This window comes from Hemibagrus wyckioides, linkage group LG17, assembly GCF_019097595.1.
Source record: "Hemibagrus wyckioides isolate EC202008001 linkage group LG17, SWU_Hwy_1.0, whole genome shotgun sequence".
Classification (NCBI taxonomy): domain Eukaryota; kingdom Metazoa; phylum Chordata; class Actinopteri; order Siluriformes; family Bagridae; genus Hemibagrus; species Hemibagrus wyckioides.
Genome location: NC_080726.1, coordinates 6,587,505 through 6,607,206, shown reverse-complemented (window position 1 = coordinate 6,607,206; position 19,702 = coordinate 6,587,505). Strand labels below are relative to the sequence as shown.

The following is a 19,702-nucleotide window of genomic DNA, read 5'->3' as shown; positions in this document are numbered from 1 at the left end:
ACAGGTCAGGGTTTGGAATTTGAGATGCAGCTTGTGACAATTATGACAGCAATCATTCATTGCTGTTCATGATATTACTAAACATTTTATGGTTGAATTTGGAGCGATGCTTAAAGTATAAACCAGGCCCCTTATGTGTTACTTATGTATTATTTCAAGGTTCTTTATTGTCAATACCACCATATGTGTAGACATACAGAGGAATTCTCTTCTCTCCTCACTATTAACATTGTCATTTCAGTCAGTGCAACAAAGAACAGATTTTGTGTGATGGTACCAGCAGTATACTTGTAATAAATAGATATAAATAAACCAGTGAAAAAATATATTGAACATCTGAATGAATATATATGTAAGTATAAACAGTGAATTCTATTAATTATTTATTTGAAGTTGGAGACCTTTCAAATATACCTCTTGACTCTTGAAAAATAAATAAATAAATAAATAAATAATATCATATCCATTTTGGGTTGTTTGGAAACGCTAGTTTCAATAAAGATTAAAGTCACAGGGCACTTAAGCTATTTCTAACAGTGTTGCCAGATTGGGTGGGTTCCCACCCAATTGGGCTCCTTTTGGTCACATCTAGCTGGGAAAAAAATTGGGCGGGTAGATAAAATTTGGGCTGGTTTTTGATGCAACTGGTGAGTTTTTATTTTTGACTATAAACATGATATTTTATTCATTTTCCATTCAAACGAACTTTACATTGAAGTATAAAATGTAATGTTAATGCTTAAATAATATGGGTTAGTTTAGCCAATAAGGTTCAGCAGAGTCCTGTCCAGTCAGACTTCAATCTTGATTGGTCGGTTGTTGTAATCATTGTACTCATTAAGCCAATATCCCAAAGTTATTAGCAAAGCTGTAAGTGTTTTTATTATCATCATCATGCCAAAGTTGGGGAAATATAGAAAGTCCTACTGAAAAGAATGGGAGAGCGATCCATTCTATAATATTTCAAGAGACGTTCTGCCTATAAAAAGGTAAGCGTGTTTATACACTATTATTCTGCTATAAAATTCTGATGTCATGTTTGATAATTAAATAAAGCGTATACATGTAGCTAATGTTGTGTGTGTGTGTGTCTAAATAGGGCCCTTTGCATTAACCCATTTGTTTTGGGTTTTCTGTTTGTTATTGTATTAGTTATCACAGTATGCATTTTGGGCTGGTATTTTTTGAAATGGGCGGCTTTTAAGCTGTAATTGGGATGGAAATCTTCAGTCCAATCTGGCAACACTGTTTGTATATACTTTGAGTCATATTAGCAGCATCTTGTGGTCAACTTTGGAACTACAATGTCGTATATTTGTCTCTATTACGGGACTAGGAGTTCTGTTTTTAAAGAAATAGTAACCTCAAGTGGTAACTTCATGAACTTCAGGAGAGTCTGTGTATTTTGTTCCTATATGCATGACAGCTTGGGAAAACTCTTCACATGATCACATTTTGACTTTGTTAGTATATATTGTTGAAGCTGAATTATGCTTCCCCTGTTTTTCCCAGTGTTTTCATACATCGTAGTCACATGTAAATATTTAATTTCATATTCACATTTACTTGCACATTTATAAAAAATATATTTATGAAAATTTTAAAGAATGAATTGTTTGAAATTGGACATGGGCTTTCAAATTAATTTTCTGAATCATCACCTGAGGTAAAAGTCACATGCTTTCATTTAAAAATGAGCCTTATAATAATGAGCCCCCTGTCTCCTTATACAATTCAGTGTTTGCTTAAAGAAATGTTAATATAGAGGGAAAAAATGTTAATATAGTTGAATTGCTTGATTAATAGTTTATTTCTTTACAATGAAATCGATCAATCTAGCAGATAAAATCTACCAGAGCATATTTATGATGTACTCTTTTCAAATGCTGAATTGTTATAGAAACAGTGCCTTTTTTCTGGGGAAAGAAAGCATTCTTTAAAACTGTGTTAATGTTGAATCTGTTCAGTTGCTGTACATAAAAGTGCATTGTACTGTACTTCCAAACTTCCAAAACTGAAAGGCTTATAGTTATGGTAATAACAATTTTAAATAATATGTTCTTCATCACTGTGGACATCACAATCCTGCATTTGAATGACAGGGAGGCTCGCTATATCCTCAAAAACATCTGAGTATGTATTAAAATGGACTCCTAGGTCAAGGATGCTCTCCCATTGCAGGATATTCCCAGAGTCAGGTCTATCTGGAGGAGTCTGGACATCTCTGAAGGGTGATGGAACAGCCAGTATGAGCTGTCCTCTTGACCAGTCTGTAATATAGAGAAAAGACAGTTTAGTGACCAAAAAACATTTTTAAAAACTTGAAGACATATCTGTACATTTTTAAATGGTAGACATGCCATTGTTGACCTCTTCTCAGTGGAAAGAGCTAATAAATGCACAAAAATGTGCTAGAAAACATCTTAGGGAGTAATTAGTTTGTGGGAACACCTGCTTTGTAAGCACAACTCAGCCAGGCTTTACACAATTATATAACTAGCAGCTACAGTGTGAGCTTGAGAGCCAAGTCAAGTGCATGACAGTTAGAACACTCAGATTTTTCACTTACCTCTTTTTGAAATAAAGTTGCTAGTGATCTAAAAAGGCACCAAATCTTGTGCAAAATTGGTCTTCAAAAATTGTGTCAAAATGGAGAATCAAGCTTAAAATAGTTATATAATAGTTCTCTCAAATAATTGTAAAGCATATCATAATAAATATTTCTTTTTGAACCCAATCCTTAATAAATAAAATGTGCTCTATAGTGCATACCTTCTTTCACATGCTTGTGGATCTTGTCCTTTGCACTGATAAAGCAGAGTTCTCTCTCACAGTCATATTCTGAGCATGTGAAGGAGCTGTGGCTGTCGCTTTCTGATGAGCTCTCTCCCACTTTGGCTTGACCTAGTGGAATGCTTAATAATTTAACCTCATCCACCGAGAGGAAACGAGGGGGATCTGATAGTTCAGGGGTAAGCTTGGAAAGATGGTGGGCTTGATGATTTTTGTACCCATCATCCACCTTACCACACATTCTTGTTGCATACAGTATGCCATGTCTAAGCGCTGACGATTCAGGATAGGTATGAGACTCCATCGTTGTTGGTTCTTCACACATGGATGGAGAAACTTGAGAATTTTGTGTTTGTGGAGGAGCATCTTTTCCTGAACTACCAATCAGGCCTAACCTATCATAACTATCTGTATTTATTTGCAGGGGCTTGATATTAGAGCAGCATGTTGTGTATGTACTGTCAATTTCATAGTACTCGAGCTCACTTCCCCCAAACCCTGTAAGATGGCTATGACTAAAGCTTTCATCTCTCTGCCTAAGTTCCCCTGCAACTAACAGATCTGGTTTCTTGTTCTCATTAGAAATGTGTTGGACACCACCATCATCGTCAGGACTGAATGCCACATTATCTTTGCCATGCTGCTTAGTTGGTTCTGTGATACAAGGTTGAGTTCTGGGTTTGATGTGCCACACCATCCCCTGTCTTTTCAGTACAAAGCAGAGGCTTAAGATTAGTAGTATGAGAGTTATAGGAAATACAATAGCAATGATCCATAAGGGAGGATCTTTCTCAGTTTGGAAACAGTCTTCTTTATATTCAGTGTGAGATGAGCATGGACTGCATGGTGAAGAAGATACGTTTTGTAAACAGAAACACCAGCCATTTTCTGAGGAAGAGGAAATACAGTCACTGCTACTTATACAAGACTGAGTCAGGCAGGATTCCTTAAAGCAAGGTGAGAGGATGCAGTGGTCTGCAGACACACAGTCTTTCTTGAAAAGTGAAGGACTGGGTTTTGCCTCTACTATCTCATTGTGCCCATTGAAGGGTAGGATATATCCATTTAGTTTGATGTAGTCCACACACCCTACAAAATCTGCAGGATTTTGGGATGAAGATAAAAGAGTAAATGTGCAAATCATTTTAAGATGACAACAGAATATTCATAATCTATCCTGATCTTCTTCTGCTTCACATAACTGTTTACAACTAGGTCTTAGGTCTTAACCATGCTTTAGTGGATAATCTCACCTGGATATTGTACACTTATACCTATCAACTGTTGCTGTAATCATATAGAATGCTCTCTGCTCATCCCAGTACTCTTAGGCGTACTATGGTCAAACCAAACATTCTTTCAACACACAGTAAATATTGTGTATATCAGTGTCTGGTTCCATTCAAGGTTTAATTTCATGGCATCTCAGGGAGGTTTTAGATCATTTATTTATTGCATTCATGTAGTTCATTAAGGATCTAAATCTTCATCTAGATTTCTGTAAAGCTATTTTGTGGCAATGTCTATAGTTAAAGGTGCTACATAATTATTTACATCTACATTTCTAGTAATATTTTGAGTCTTAAGTAGAATAGTACAGTTTTTACATATCCATTTTGAATTAATTATATTGTCACAGATCAGTAGCAGATATACCACAATATCATTATATGCTACTCACCTAAATCTAGCTCTCTTGACTCACCAGATGCTTCTGACCCCAACATGATCATTTCTACTAAAACAGAAGTTTGGCTAATGAAGCTATGGGTAATATTCTTAACAAGCTGCTCATCCAGGAGTAAAATAATGTTTGGTCCATGTCTACGCAAGAGAAGGACATGCCATTGTCCATCTGACACAGTAGTCCCTACACCAAGCTCCCACTGTTGTCCTGACATTAAATGTGTGAATTTGTATAGAGGTTTCCCATCAAGTATCTGAATAGGTTAAAAAAATAAAAGAGATAAAACATTACTGTGCAAAATTTCACATGTGCTGTCTGAAACTAAAATTTCACATATGCTATCTGACACAAATTGCTTACCTTAAGTTCTAGGTGCACTGTTTTGCTTTGACAAAAAATTACAACACAGTCATTTTTGATTGTCCTCATTTTGATCTCAAAACTGACAAACCCTTGAGTGGCTCCATGTTTTTCATCCAGAAAGGCTTGAAGCAACTGATTTCTAATGTAGCTTTCCTTGACAACAAACACAATGTATGTCCCCTCACTGAGAAATAATCCATGATCCTCAGAGACATCTATTGAGTAAATTGACATTATTCTTCTTGACATTATTATCTGATGAGTAATGAATTTTTCTTGTTCAATATTGATCACTGCAATGTATATAATAAAGTATTATACATATTATATTATATATAATTTATAATAATTATGGATAATGATCAAAGTAGTTGGAAAGAAGGAAGAAAAAGAAACAAACAAGAACAAAAATGCATTACTGCTATCACAGTTAGGTCCAGTGAAATTCTCAGCACACTGGCAGTAGTGATGGGACCAGAGATCATGGCAAACACCTCCATTCAGACATTTACTGCTGATGCATGGAGCTACATCTGCCCGTGGACAACTATAAAATACACACAGAAAAATATATCATTTTATGGTATATATTCCTGAGATAGACTTTACATTCATCATTATTCTAATCAGGATAAATTGCTTAGTAGAATGGAACAGTGAATGGAAGAATGTAATATATATTCTAATGGTAAATTTTATAAAGTGCCTAAAGCCAATATTGTGGATTTAAAAATACAGTTTTATATTAAATAAGATGAATCTGCAATATTTTTCATACATTTATTGTACCATCATTATACCATTATATACTAAAGCTTACGTCTCAAGTATTTTGTGAGATGCCAGAGCCTTTGAAGTATCAAGCAAGACATCGTTCAACTTCATATTTCTCACACATCCAACAAAGTTATGAGTTCTCACTTGATAAGGCCTCAGCAAAATCACATCAATGGACTTTACACTTCCCAGTGTTAGGTTATTAGTTCTAACATCCAGAGTCCTGCATGTAAAAATGGCACAAATACACAAATAATATAATTTTTTCAATTACACAGTTTCTACTATTTATGACTAGCCGTATAAGATAACACAAGCAACAGTGACTAATAAAATATAGTAGAAAATATAGTGTCTAATAAACAAGTTATTTCCAAGTCAGCATTGGACAAATCACTTGCTTAGGCAATTGGGACAAGCAGATTTAGTGTCAGGGATATTTATTTTTTTATTTATAGTTGATCAGTGAACAAGTAGGTTCAGAAATCAAAGAAAGAAAATAAACCCTACCTCAGAGTTTTGCAAAACAACATTTCATTTAATGTGTACTTTTTCAACTACTGATAATCATGATCTGGCTGATAATTGAATAATTTATACCAGTTTGATTAATGAATATGCATATGAAAACTCTGATGAAACAGAGAAAAACAAAGTGCAAATTTGTCATCGGGTTTGGATAAGGATGAAGGCTACAATATTGTTCTCTTACCATAAACTTGTTCATTCACTCGTGTGAATATTAATGCACTTAACCAACATGGGATGTTATGTTATGTTGGCTAAAACTTTTGTCTTATTTGATTATGTTCCTGGGCAACTAAGGCATGCGACTGGGCAGTACATTGGAGTTTTCACTAGCTTGTGGACTAACAAAATGAATTTTCAATTTTTTCACCCCTTTGACCTCATTTTAAATGATATTGTAATGTTGAAGACACTAGTTGGACTGAGAACATTAAATGTTGTTAATTAATAAGAGCTGGTTCCAGCTGTCAATTCATGCTCACTTTAAAAGAGAGGGGGAGTTCCAGGGGGTGGGGGTTAGCTGGCAGGTTAGGAGGGCAGTTAGCTGTTTTTCGTGTCTTGGCTGTTTTTTTACAATGTGGCTTGCGGCCAGAACAGCAACCCTACAGTTCTTAAATAAAGTGAATAAATGATGAAAGTTCTGTCTGCTTATATTAGTAGTGAACTCTACAGGCCATATGTAGAGACACAGGAATTTCTAACTAAAAGTGGTACCATATCCTACCTCTGGGTTCCAATACCTTCATGTTGTGACAAGCAATAATCTCTGGGCTCATCAGCACTGCAGCTGTCAACCTCCAAAGAGGCTATCTGCAAAAAGGCTTACATTTAGGGTTAATTAGTACAAATGATAATGGCAGGTGTTAATGTAATACATGATTGGTGTGCAGATAAATGGCCCACATTTCCAATTCTCCTAATAGTGACATTGTGGAAGCTCCCATCAGCCACTGGTTTGGCGGTTTCCAGTCTTATAACCCCTGACCCAAGGTCAAAAGAGAGACATAGTCGTCCATCCACAATTTCAAGTGCAAAAAATTCTGAAGATGACGGTTCTCCCGGATTGTACAACAGCAAAGAGTTCTGTTTCACCGTTGCAAATTCCAGAGAGATAAAATTGTATCTGGGATTTAAAGGGGGAAATTCCAAATAGGACAACTCCTCAAAACCGTAACTATGCTCTTCACAGTTAACTCCAGTGACACCTAAGAACAAATATTAATATTAATTATTATGTTATTAATGTTAATAAAAACTATATTACATTGCAACATGAAAAAAACGCATCTTACCAAATGGACAGTGACAAGAATACCCTGTTAAAAAATTTGAGCATTGACCTTGGCGGCAAGGGGATGATGCACAATGATCTATGATGTAGTCACAAAATCTTCCTATAGAAAATAAAGAACATGATTTTGTACTCATAATTGAAATTGTACTCAAAAGATCTCTATTCCATTCATTCATCTTAATAAAACCATTGTCCTAGAAAGGGTTGCAGTGGATCTCAAGCCCCATAAATAGTGAAGAGGAAAACAGAGAATCAGTTGGAAACCCACACAAACACAGGCATTGCTTACTCCCTATCGATGGGAAAGAGAAGCGTTAAGTACTTTCCTGTAAGTTTTCAACTGCCCTGTGATGTAGCATGGGTGGCAATTTTAAAAGGATGTGTTTGGCTTCACACGTCTTAAAGGAAATATGTGCTAGCACTCACTCTCCCCAGGTTGGTAGATGTCATGAGATAGTTTGTGTAAATAACCATTTCTCCCATTTTGGCAAGTAACCAAATTGGGAGAAAACTGGGATAGGTGAATGCACAGATAGAGGAAGATTAAGTAAATATAAATAAATAAATAAATAAATAAATAAATAAATAAAGATGCAAATGTTCTAGTTACCTTCATAGCCAGGTCTGCAGTCACAGAAGAATCCTCCTTGTATGTTCCAGCATGTCCCACCATTGGAACACACTACTCTCTGACACTCATTATCAACAATAGAACAATGCAGTCCAGAGAATCCCTCCAAGCAATGGCACAGAAATCCTCCGGGGTTGTTATAGCAGCTGCCTCCATTTTCACAACGATTTTCCAAGCATTCATCTACATCATACTCACACCTAGTTCCAGTAAATCCAGCAGGGCATGAACAGTTAAAAACCTCTGCATACTGGGGAGACACAAATATGAGACGAGAACTTTCCAGAACAGCAATGTCTTGAGTGATGTGGATATTTTTGTTACAGGTTGCACCATTTTGACAAGGTTTCAGTGAGCAGGGGTCGCTGGTTATTTGAGATATAGTCAAATTGCTCTGTACTTCAAGTAACTTCTTATGCATGCGTGAGATACCACTTGCCACTATTCCACTCAGATAAAGTCCATTATAACTTTTCATTGCTGCAAGAAGAACCGTTTCATTGCCATGTATCCTCATTCCAAATACATGGCTCTTTGATGCTTGCAGATTAAAAAGGCTATCCAGAGCTTTCGCAAACTTAAGGTAGTTCAGTGACAAAAAGTTCTCAAGATTGGCAAAAGAAACATAGAATAAGACACAATTGTCCAGTGACAAATTGGTAAACCCTTTATAATTTACATAGATGCTGTTGTTTACTGGAGGGTGGAAGTGGTCGCTTGCTTCAACAGTGATATTGTGAGTTGCCTCTCCTTGAAATGGTGAGGACCACAAGTCGCACATGCCAAAAGGAAAACTAAACATCTTCATCTGTCCATTTATAATGGTACAGTTAAACACATCTAATTCATCCAAATCATCTGGTCTCACATTACCAATTAGTCCTCCATGGAAAAAGGTTCCATAATATTTGACAAAAATATTGATGATTCTTTGTACCGGTGAATTGTCATTTTCATCTAGAACTTTAACATGAAACATAGTGGTGGAGGACAAGGGAGGGGAACCTGCATCCTGGATTACTATGTGTATATCAAAAAAAGGACTGACTTCACGATCCAGTGGTCTTGAAGTGAAGAGAACTCCATCAGATGTGAGTGTAAAACTGTTTCTCAAGGCAGGCCTTATCAGCCAGTATGTGAAAGGACCTTGATTTGGTGGGAGATCATCATCAATGGCTGTCAGAGTAGCCACTAATGTTCCATGTGGCTGATTTTCTCTGACAAATCCATCTGTGGATATAAGTCTAGGGGCATTATCATTGATGTCAATAATGGTAACAACCACAGATGTGCTGCCTGTTACAGGAGGTGAGCCCTCATCAATAGCAACAACTGTGAGGTTATAAAAAGGCCATAACTCTCTGTCCAGCTCATTGTTTACTGTGATAATTCCATCAACAGGATCAATACTGAAGGAGCTGTTAACATTTCCACTCTCAATGCCATAGGAGAACCTGCCCCATTTCAGTACCACATCTTGGTCTGAGGCACCTACTTTAACTATAGAGGTCCCAACTGAAGTATCTTCACGTATCATTACTGTGTAAAGAGCAGAATCAAACTCTGGAGGATCATTTTCATCAATTACATGTATATGAACAAGGGCCTCGTCAACATTGAAGCCGGTTATGCTACCTCTGTTTTTAGCAATTATGTGGAGAGCGGCATGATTTTGTCCTTGATTTCTCATGTCTTTGGATGTGTATATTTTTCCACTTCTTTCATGAACTACAAAGCCAGCTTTTTTACTTTGACCAAAAAGTAAGTAATGAATCTCACCATTAAACCCCAAGTCATAATCAGTAGCCACAACACGTCCAATCTCTGTTTGCAAAGGAATGGTTTCTGGCACAGAAAAGTTGTAAAGATGTCTCTGGAAACTTGGTATATATTCATTGACATCTATCACCCGAATGGTAACATGTGCTATATCATAAAAAGCTGGATTATCTAAGTTAGAGGCCATGACAGTAAGTTCAAAACTTTGCTGTTGTTCAAAGTCAGAGATTTCTAGGGTGGTTATAGTGCCATTTATGGAATCCAAAGAGAAGTAATCTGTGTGTCCTGATATTAGTGAATATGTTACTTCTGCATTACTTCCAGAATCTTTATCAGTGGCAATTATCTGAAACACTGAAGAGCCTATTGGACTATTTTCTGAGACAGAAGTCATGTACTCAGTAGACGTGAAGACTGGTGGATTATCATTAATGTCTGTAACATTTATGGTAACACTGATTCTCCCAGTCTTTGAAAACCAGGCTCCATCTTTGGCAATGATAAGAATGTGATGATTTTTTTCTGCCTCAAAGTCAAGTGGTTTAGCTAGCTTAATCAGTCCTGAAAGGCGCTCCACATAAAACAGTCCATCCTTATTTCCACCCTCAATCAAGTAAGACACCAGTCCACTTAAACCAACATCTTGGTCTTGTGCTTGTATTTTCCCAATGACTGAACCCAAAGGGAGGTTTTCAGGGACAGAAAATGCAATGTGTTTTTCGGAAAAGTGTGGAGTGAACAAATTTTCCTGTGCTACTTCTAAGTTGATATCAATTTGGGAAGAAAGAGGAGGGAAGCCGCTGTCTCTTGCTGTAACTACAAGATTGAGGAAAGTGCTGAAACTTTGCCTGAATGTTCTACTTAGTCGTACTTTCCCAGTAAAATGTTCCACCTCAAAAAAATCTGATCCATTTCCTCCACTGACGATGTACTTAACACTATTGTTCTTTTTAGGAAATTCTGGATCTATGGCTGTTAACTGAATAATCTCTGTTCCTATAGGCAATGTAAAAGGAATTGATAAATTTGGGATAAAGGGCAGAAAAGAGGGTGGAAAATAATTATACTGAACAAACATTACTGTCACCGTGACTGAGCTATTCAAAGGTACATTGCCACAATCTACAGCAACAACAGTAAAATTGAAGCTTTGAGATTCATGTTCATTGATAAAAATCTGTTGTTTTATAAATATGTCTCCCACGGATATATTAACAAAGAACTTCTCACTTGGTGGTTCTATAAAGTACAGAATTTGGGCATTTTGTCCAAGGTCCCTGTCAATAGCAGTGACTTTTAACAGGAACATATCCATGTCTTTAGTCTCAGGAATGGTTACAAAATAGTTGGACTGAGAAAACAATGGTATATTGTCATTGATATCTGTAATGATTATGGTGACATCTGTACTGATACTCCAGGCTGAATCATTGGCATTAACTCTTACAATATAATGGTCTTGATGCTCTCTATCCAAAGGGCCCACCACAAATATTGTTCCACTATTTTTATCAATACTGAAAGGCATTTGCTTAATCTGGTCCTGAATAGAATAAGAAATGATAGCATTAACACCAATATCTTCATCAATGGCTGTTATGTGAATCACTGGAAAGCCAACTAGTGCATCCTCAGGAACCTCTATAAAGAAGATCTCAGAAAAACGAGGTGCATGGTCATTTGTGTCCAGTACAACTATATTTACTAATGCAGTAGCGGTGTACCTACTGTCATCTTTATCCACAGCTTTAATAATGATTTTGTACTCTGGTATGTCCTCTCTGTCTAAACTCCTTTCTGTTCTAAGAACGCCATGAGTTTCATCTATTGAAAATGCACCGTTAATGTTTCCAGACAAAATGGAATACTGTACTTGTCCATTTGCATGAGAGTCAGCATCAATAGCTACCACATCACATACCCAACCCACAGGTAAGTTTTCAAACACCTCACACCTATAGTCTTCCATCATGAAGACAGGTGGGTTATCATTTACATCACTGATATTCAAATGAATTTCAGTATAAGTGGAAAATGGCGGGACACCTGAGTCTCTAGCCTCAACTAAAAGATGAAAATCTTTGTTGCTTTCAAAATCCAAAGACCTTTTCACCTTCATCTCACCAGTCTTCTCATGGAGCTCAAATACCTCTCCAATGTTTCCATTTGCTAAGTAAAAAAAAATAGGTCCAAATCTATTTGTGTCTGCAGTAACTACTGCCACCATGGTTCCAGGAAGTGTGTCCTCAGAGAGCACAGGCTGATTGACATGCACTACAAGATGGGGAAAATCTGAAGCATTTTGAAATCGCACAGTCAAGGTAGTGGTGTCCATTTTAGGACTGGTGCCTCTATCCTGCACACGAATATTCACTGTAATGTCTCTTGTTCTTTTGAGGGCATCTACAGTGTACACAGTTCCCCTGTCAGAACTGACAGTGAAGAGATGGGCATGTTGTCCATATAGAGAGAAATTCAGCTGTCCATTCTTTCCTTCGTCTGCATCTTTGGCTATCACTGCACACACAACTGATCCTGAAAGAGTGTAATTAAATACATTTTTAAAAGTTCAGTGTGTAGAATATACATATTTCATTTGTATAAATGTTATTTAGTTAATTCATTTTTGCTGTTTGTATTGAATCTCTACCAATTCTTTTTATATCTGTCATCATGTGATGCTTTTCTAACAGAATGCAAAAAAAGAAGTCAAAAAGTAATAAATAAGCCAAACAAGGGTATATGCTTCTGTGATTTTTATCTGGAGTAAGGATTTTAGGCATAATGCAAAGCAGAACAAAAAGTGGCGTGCATAAGATCCCTTTAACCATGCTAAACCACTGTAATAGAAACAAAAACTATAAATTTTACAACTTAAGAGTAGTCACCATGATTAAATGACTATGCCCAGTCTTACAGGTTTACTCTTACCTTTGGCCAGCTCTGCAGGAATATTGGCCACATATGGTCCATAGAGTAGCTGGGGTGAGTTATCATTCACATCCACTACAATAATGTGTACACTAGCTGAACTTGAGAGAGAATTCCTTGAGTTCCTATCATGGGCAACTACAGTCAAATTGTATGAGGCAATTGTTTCTCTGTCCAGGGCACCAGTGTTGAATAGCTCTCCACTTGTTTCATTTATGGAAAACGGTGCACTGGATTCTTTTAAAGAATACCTGCATAAAATATGGGAGTCAGTTTGCAATACATTTATTTAGGAAATACCTTATGTGTCTCTGTCTAGGAAGGCCCATTGGATGTTATTATGGCTGGATTCTGGTGAACAGCCAAATAAGAAACCATGAATATACTTCACCATAATGACAATGATATGTTTCCTAGGCCATTGGCCTGCATAGATCATCTTGGGGAAGAGGCCAGTTTAAGAAATGAAACGATAAAAATAGTGCGTATGCCTAAAAACAGCTATAACCTTTGTAGCTAAGTGTGATTTTCTCACACAGTGAATGTCACATTAAGAGACAACCAATTATGTTTGCAATCAAATACAGGCTGTCAAAATATTTGCATTGCTACTGTGCTGCAATTGAAATAAAAAATCTAAATTTTGGGATAAACAGATTTTAAAATGCTATAGAAAAACCATCCTTTACTTATGGTTGAGCTGTAAGCAAAAGAGAAACATATTTGATTCCACGAAATCCTGTAATATTCATAACTTTGTATTTATAGTATAATAGGGAGTGTTAGAATTTCACCATATGAAGGTTTTCCCAGGCTTATATTAAAACCATTAATACATATTACTACATATAATTTTAACATTTTGAGAACATTTTACCACTTACCATATTTCCCCATTTATGCCAATATCTTTGTCTGTGGCTGTAATTGTTGCAAATATCGTTCCAGTTGGGTCATCTTCTGATATAAATGTATTAAATTCATAACCATCAAAAAGAGGTTCATTGTCATTGACATCTTCAACAAGAACATGTATAGTTCCTGTTCCTGTCAGTGGTGGGAAACCTACACAAGTAAAAAATATAATAAGTTTAATTTCATCTTTTACATTTCCAGCTGATTCAAGGCATCAAATCTAAATCAGAATCTTTTTTGCAATTATATCTCTTGTGGGTAATCACTATCCAGCCCTTTTGTAGTTCTGATGAGAATCATATAATGACATGCACACAACACAATAGACAAATTTTAAGTCTAAGTAACCGGTAAGATTGTCAAGGTGACAAATGCACCTAGAAAAATCACCTTATAGTATTATTAAAAGTATAATTATTATTCCCTGTTGTATCAACAGAAAATAAAATATTTTATTACCTGAGTCGACAGCGATAACAGTTATTTTGTGGTGACCTTGGACCTCCCTGTCAAGATTTTGTAATATCTGGAATGTTCCATTTGGATATAATATGAACAACTCCTCTGAGTTTCCATTCTCTATAAAGTATGTTAAATGGCTGTTTACTCCCAGGTCTTCATCAAATGCAGTTATCTGAAAAACACATATAGTGTTTATAAATTATGCAGGTATAGTTATTGGGAATTCCTAAATACTAAATGCTAGTTTTTTTTTATTTCCATGGGGTTTATAAATAAAAATAAAAAAAATAGAAACCTGATAAGTGGTCTGTGAAGGCTCGTCCTCATTTTCCAATACATGTAAATTGAGCAAATCTTTGGAGAATTCAGGAACACAGTCATTTACATCCAGTAGTGTGATATTGATGGTGGCTGTTGAAGATCTTATAATATCCCCCTTATCCACTGCTGTAACAATGAAAGAATAGAAAGAACTCCTTTCTCTGTCCAATTGTTGTACTACTGAGACAATTCCCAGGACTGAGTCCACTACAAAGCCACTCTCAGAAATCTCATACCGCACTTCACCATTTTTTCCAGTGTCATTATCATTTGCTTGAATGGTTAGCAGGCTTGCTCCACAAGGAGTGTCTTCATATATAAGTGTACTATATGAGGCCTGTGAGAACACTGGGTCATGGTCATTGACATCCTCAACTAGCACTGTCAGGTTCATGGAGCTGGACAACTGAGGAAATCCTTTATCTCTGACTGCTACAGTTACTGTAATTACCTCTTCAAGCTCCCTGTCCAATTGTTTCTGCAGATATATGACTCCAGTTGTGCGACTGATGCTGAATGATCCCGTTCCTAAATTCTCTAGGCTGTAGAGAACATCCCCATTGGCTCCAGAGTCTGCATCAACTGCTTTGATAATGGTTACAATGGACTGAAGAAGGATATCCTCTGAACAGGAAACAGTATTGTCCGATATAAAGATTGGAGCATTGTCATTAATGTCCTCAACATAAACAGAAACACGCACAGTGCTTGTGAGTCGTGTGTCTTCAGGTAGCGAGCGATCATTGGCCTGAATTATAAGACTGTATGTTGCACATTTCTCTCTGTCCAGCTCTTCTTTTAGACACAGATTATCCATTTGATTAAGTGAAAACATGTTTTGATTGTCTCCTGATATTATGGCTACATCCAATTCTCCATTTATTCCTGCAAATTAAGACAAAAGGGAGAAAACACAGAACGTTAATACAATTGAATTCCTAGTTTGTTGACAGATGTATATACCATATGTCTGTAACACTATCTGGCTTGCCCAGAAAGCTAGAGAGAGTCCTTCATTTAAACCATAACCATTTAAAATGTCTATTTACTTTAACCGTATGAGCATTTAATGTGTCCAAAAAAGTCTACAGTGTAGTCTGCCATCCTAAACAAAACACAAAGCAAGCAGAGGGGCTTTTTCATTGTTAGATCAGGCAGGCAGTTCCCTTGAGACAGCTCCTCTATTCATCTTCTCTGGGAGGCTACAAAGGATCTATGACGTAAGACTTAATGAGACTGCTTCCACCATTCCAGCTGGGGCAAGCCTTTCAAACCAAATGCGTGAACCTTACGGCTTAACTCCTGAAGCAAACAGATGACAGCATGAGTCAGCTACACATGGCAGATTTTATTTTCTTATTTATTTTTTTATGTCTCTGCAGTACTCCAGGAAACTAAAAGAGCTCATAAATAAGCCTTAAAAATATATAATTTTGATATAAGAACCAATAAAAAAGTAACATTTGCAATGCTGCACCATTCGTACTAACCATCATCAGCGTCTGAGACATTCAGGTTGAAGAAACACAGGCCAATACGTGCATCTTCTTGCAAGGAGACAGAGTAGACATTCAGTTTAAATTCTGGTGGGTTATCATTGACGTCAGCCACATTGAAATACACCCTGACCCTAGTAAGCTGTCTATCTCTGTACTGCGCTGCTGCTGTTAGGATGTAGAATTGCTCTGCCTCAAAATCCAGCAGGCGGGATAAAAGGAACTCTCCAGAATGTGGGTTGAGAAGGAAAAGGCCATCTCCGTCATCCTCCAGCACAGAATACATTAAGCTCCTGTGTCCTTCATTATGCACTGCTTCCAGATGTCCCACAATTGTTCCTGTGTTAGAGGACAGATCAAGGACACAGAGGGAGTCCATTTTAGATGGTCTTGCTTTCAAAATTATTTTCACTGAAATTTAAAATAATCCCATGTCATATGCCAAAGGTTTCCAGTTTCTTGCATATTGTGGAGAGAACTTAGTGGTGAATTAGTTCAATTAATAAGGATCATGCTCGGTAGGAGGTGGCACTAAATCTCATGGAAAAACAATAGGCAGTATTTGTGGAATGCTGCACACCACATACTTATAAGCGATTTATATGTAGCCCAGGCTACAGACAATGGCTGCAAAAAAAAGGAGTTAGAAGAGTTACTGCAAGCACCCTAAAGCTCATTATTTTCCTAAAAATGCATAGCCTTAAGTATTTTATTTCTCTTATATCACAATATTTTTATATACTTTTTATTCATGTATTATACATTTATTTATATATTTATTGCACATGTAATGTTATGGACAATTTGTGAAACAAGTCTGTAGTCATTTATGTCATTTACGTTAGCCTCTCTTTTTAAAACAAGTTAATAAAGCAAAAAATATAGCTGCCTCTGAGGACTTTCCTACATTACAAAGCAATGACACTAGAGGCTCCTTTCAAACAAATCTGGCTCCTTACAGAAAACTTTTTGTAATCTGTCTATGTGTAACTTTTGCCAGATAAGTCTGTGTGTAAGTTGTTACTATAGAAACGATAATATATTAGAACAAGCACATTAATATAAACCTGTGGCTGGAATTACAGCCACCCACTATTGTCAGAGATGCTGTTATAAGAAATTAATCAACACCAATCTGATCTATCAGTGCAGTAGTATTAAGGAACATAATCTCAAGTTAAACCCACCTGGCTGTGTATCTTCTTTCACTTCAAAAGAATACACAGACTTGGAAAAGAATAGCTGAGAGCTGGCTCTGTTTAGAGGAATGGAGATGTTCAAGCAGTCATTGGTGGAAGAAGCCAGATCTTCTAACAGATTTGTGCATTTCACCCCATATACAGATAATGTGCAGAAAATCTGTAGAAACGTGAAGAAATGGTTGGATTCATTTTTGTTAATTACAAGACTGACATTATTACTACTGTGGGAACCGCTGAGTATTGTGACATTTGTAACCAGTTCCCCCGAGACATGAAGAAAAAGGCTCTTTGTGACCTTTTCTAAAAGGAGAAACACTATCCCTTGATTTCTAAAGTTTCTTCTTTGTGAGCTCTTGTTTTTCTGTCTTTTATGGTATCCTTCACCAACCTCAGTATTTTGTTTGGATTCCCCCAAGGTACTGGGCAAGATCACATAACTGCAGGCATACTGGGACATCAACCAACACATTTGTGTACACTTGGAATGTGTACACACATTCACTTAGAAGTAAAATGTTCACTTAGAAGTAAATTTAAAAGGTTTTTAAATTTACCATGATAAATAAATAAATAAATAAATAAATACTAGAGAACAAACTATTTGAATAATGTCTTTATTTGTTTGTTTGTTTTTGTTAGAAATTATTTATTACTTATTTTCCCTCAAATAACCATTAAAATATACCAACTACAAGCACTTAGAAGCATTCAACCAAGATATTCAAGCATGTTTTTTTAAATCATATGCAAATGTACAAAGTACAAATTCTATTTTAAAATGTCAGAGGTATTTAGTTATTTCTATTTTACATAAAATAGAAACATAATTGCACTTACTTCGGTCCTATATTAGTTGGTAACACTCCTAAATGACAACAAATCAAGGACATCCTAGAAATCACTTATTCAAAATATATCATTCAGAAATCTCAGAAAACCAAACCTGTGAGTTAACAGTAAAGCAGCTGAAACTATGCTGTAATACTACTGATTGTCAGATCACAACAGTGAAGTTACCTGATGAATGTACTCACCAAAGAGAGCACAAGGAACCTGAGGCTCATCAATCCTAAAGAAGCCATTGGTTGTGTTCATCCATTTACCTCTCTGTGCAGGTAGTCAATGTCTTAAGAAGTGAAATATGCGAGATTTCTGCTCTGTATTCGAAGTTTAACATCCTTAAAACTGACGTAAGTCCAGAGGAAAGAAGGCTGTCATATGAATGGCTCTGCTGTAGAGCTGTGTAGGAATGAAGAGGGAAAAAAACTGTTGGTGTACGCCCCTGGTGGGAAAGCAAACCTGCTTTATGGAGCGCAGAAATCTGACACTTTCCCTAATTAAAAGAACAGGAATGCTTTTGGTCTGCCTAATTAATATCTATACTATAATGTCAATCTAATGTACAATTTTTTTACATGATTAAAAGTATAACTGTAATAAAATGTGTTAAAATGTATGCAGTGAAAAATGGACTTCAAATTGACTAGTGTCGATTAAAATATCACAAGATTTAATCATTAGTAATACTTCTGCTTAATCAAAATACACATAACTAAGCTTTAAATAGTCCAGTTAAACTTTCTTTCTGGCAGATTATTTGGAGACAAGGTCAGTGTCTTTTAATTGGTCATTTTGACTTGGTACATAAGTAAGCAAAGCATGAATAATGTGTAGTTGAGCCTTACTGCTAAACATTATTTCCTTCTCTTCCAAAAGGCAAATTCCTTTTGTTTTCTTTTTTTTTTTTACAAAATGCCTTATATAATTATAAAACTCAAAATACTGTTATATTTAGGCATTTGATAATTCACACTCACAAACACCAGCATTGCATTTGTTCCTGCATATTTATTCTAGTTGCTGTCTCCCTGTGTCTGCCCACCTTTATTGTCAAGTTGACAATGATCTATTTAAATCATTTCCCTCCCCCTATTCCCCCTCCTTTTAGAGGTTTCAATTCACTGGGCACCAGCATGGCACTCACCCAGAAGGTGAATAGAGAGGCCGATGTGTGAAAAGAGACCCAGCAGATGGGCTTTGGACAGTTCTCCAAAACAGGAACACAATGGCAGAGAATATTAATCTGTGTTGTATCAACAGAAGACGCTTTTAATAGACATGCTCCCATATCTTTCTGCTTTGCTGCTTATGTGCAGCCACTTGTCACTCCCAACACGTAAGATTTGTTTTATTCTTCTGAGAGCAAGCATTCAACAAGGGATGAATCTAACACCTTAATAAAAGTCTGCCTGTACAAGAAGTATGACAATGAGGATATATTAAACTGCAAAAACTTCTAAACATAAAATGTGTTTTGGTTAAAATTATTTAAGCAGTTACCTATATACATTACACATACCTTCCAATTGAAACTAAAAAATATCATGATCATAGTCAATATTATAAAAATACCAGCATCAACACCCTACACCATTCTTCAGCATTTCCTGTTTTCAAATATTTAAACAGTTCATTTACTGAGAGTCTATGAAACACTTAATTTAATATTTCTTTTTAAATTCC

At 36.3% G+C, this 19,702-nt stretch overlaps 1 protein-coding gene across 1 annotated transcript; it reads right to left on the bottom strand.

The window, feature by feature from the left end:
- Positions 1-216: 216 nt before the first annotated feature.
- Positions 217-18,428, bottom strand: LOC131367584 (protocadherin Fat 4). The gene is made up of 17 exons (XM_058412960.1): positions 18,214-18,428; positions 17,165-17,336; positions 15,972-16,316; positions 14,456-15,366; positions 14,158-14,332; positions 13,668-13,848; positions 12,784-13,034; positions 8,053-12,387; positions 7,441-7,542; positions 7,052-7,353; positions 6,873-6,958; positions 5,664-5,843; positions 5,263-5,390; positions 4,841-5,058; positions 4,475-4,733; positions 2,773-3,891; positions 217-2,270 (listed from the first exon to the last, which is right to left on the bottom strand). The coding sequence occupies exons 1-17, from the start codon at positions 18,259-18,261 to the stop codon at positions 2,047-2,049; spliced, it is 9,036 nt and encodes a 3,011-aa protein (XP_058268943.1). The 5' UTR covers positions 18,262-18,428; the 3' UTR covers positions 217-2,046.
- Between the last annotated feature and the right edge of the window lie 1,274 nt (positions 18,429-19,702).

What these genes read in the sequence shown, in the direction of transcription:
- LOC131367584 (XM_058412960.1), bottom strand. Translation starts at nt 18,261, where the DNA reads ATGGCTTCTTTAGGATTGATGAGCCTCAGGTTCCTTGTGCTCTCTTTG. An exon ending in GGTTCCTTGTGCTCTCTTTG is followed by an intron (nt 17,337 to 18,213) that starts GTGAGTACATTC and finishes ACGTTTCTACAG; the next exon opens with ATTTTCTGCACATTATCTGT. An exon ending in GTCAAGAGAGCTAGATTTAG is followed by an intron (nt 3,892 to 4,474) that starts GTGAGTAGCATA and finishes AAAATCCTGCAG; the next exon opens with ATTTTGTAGGGTGTGTGGAC.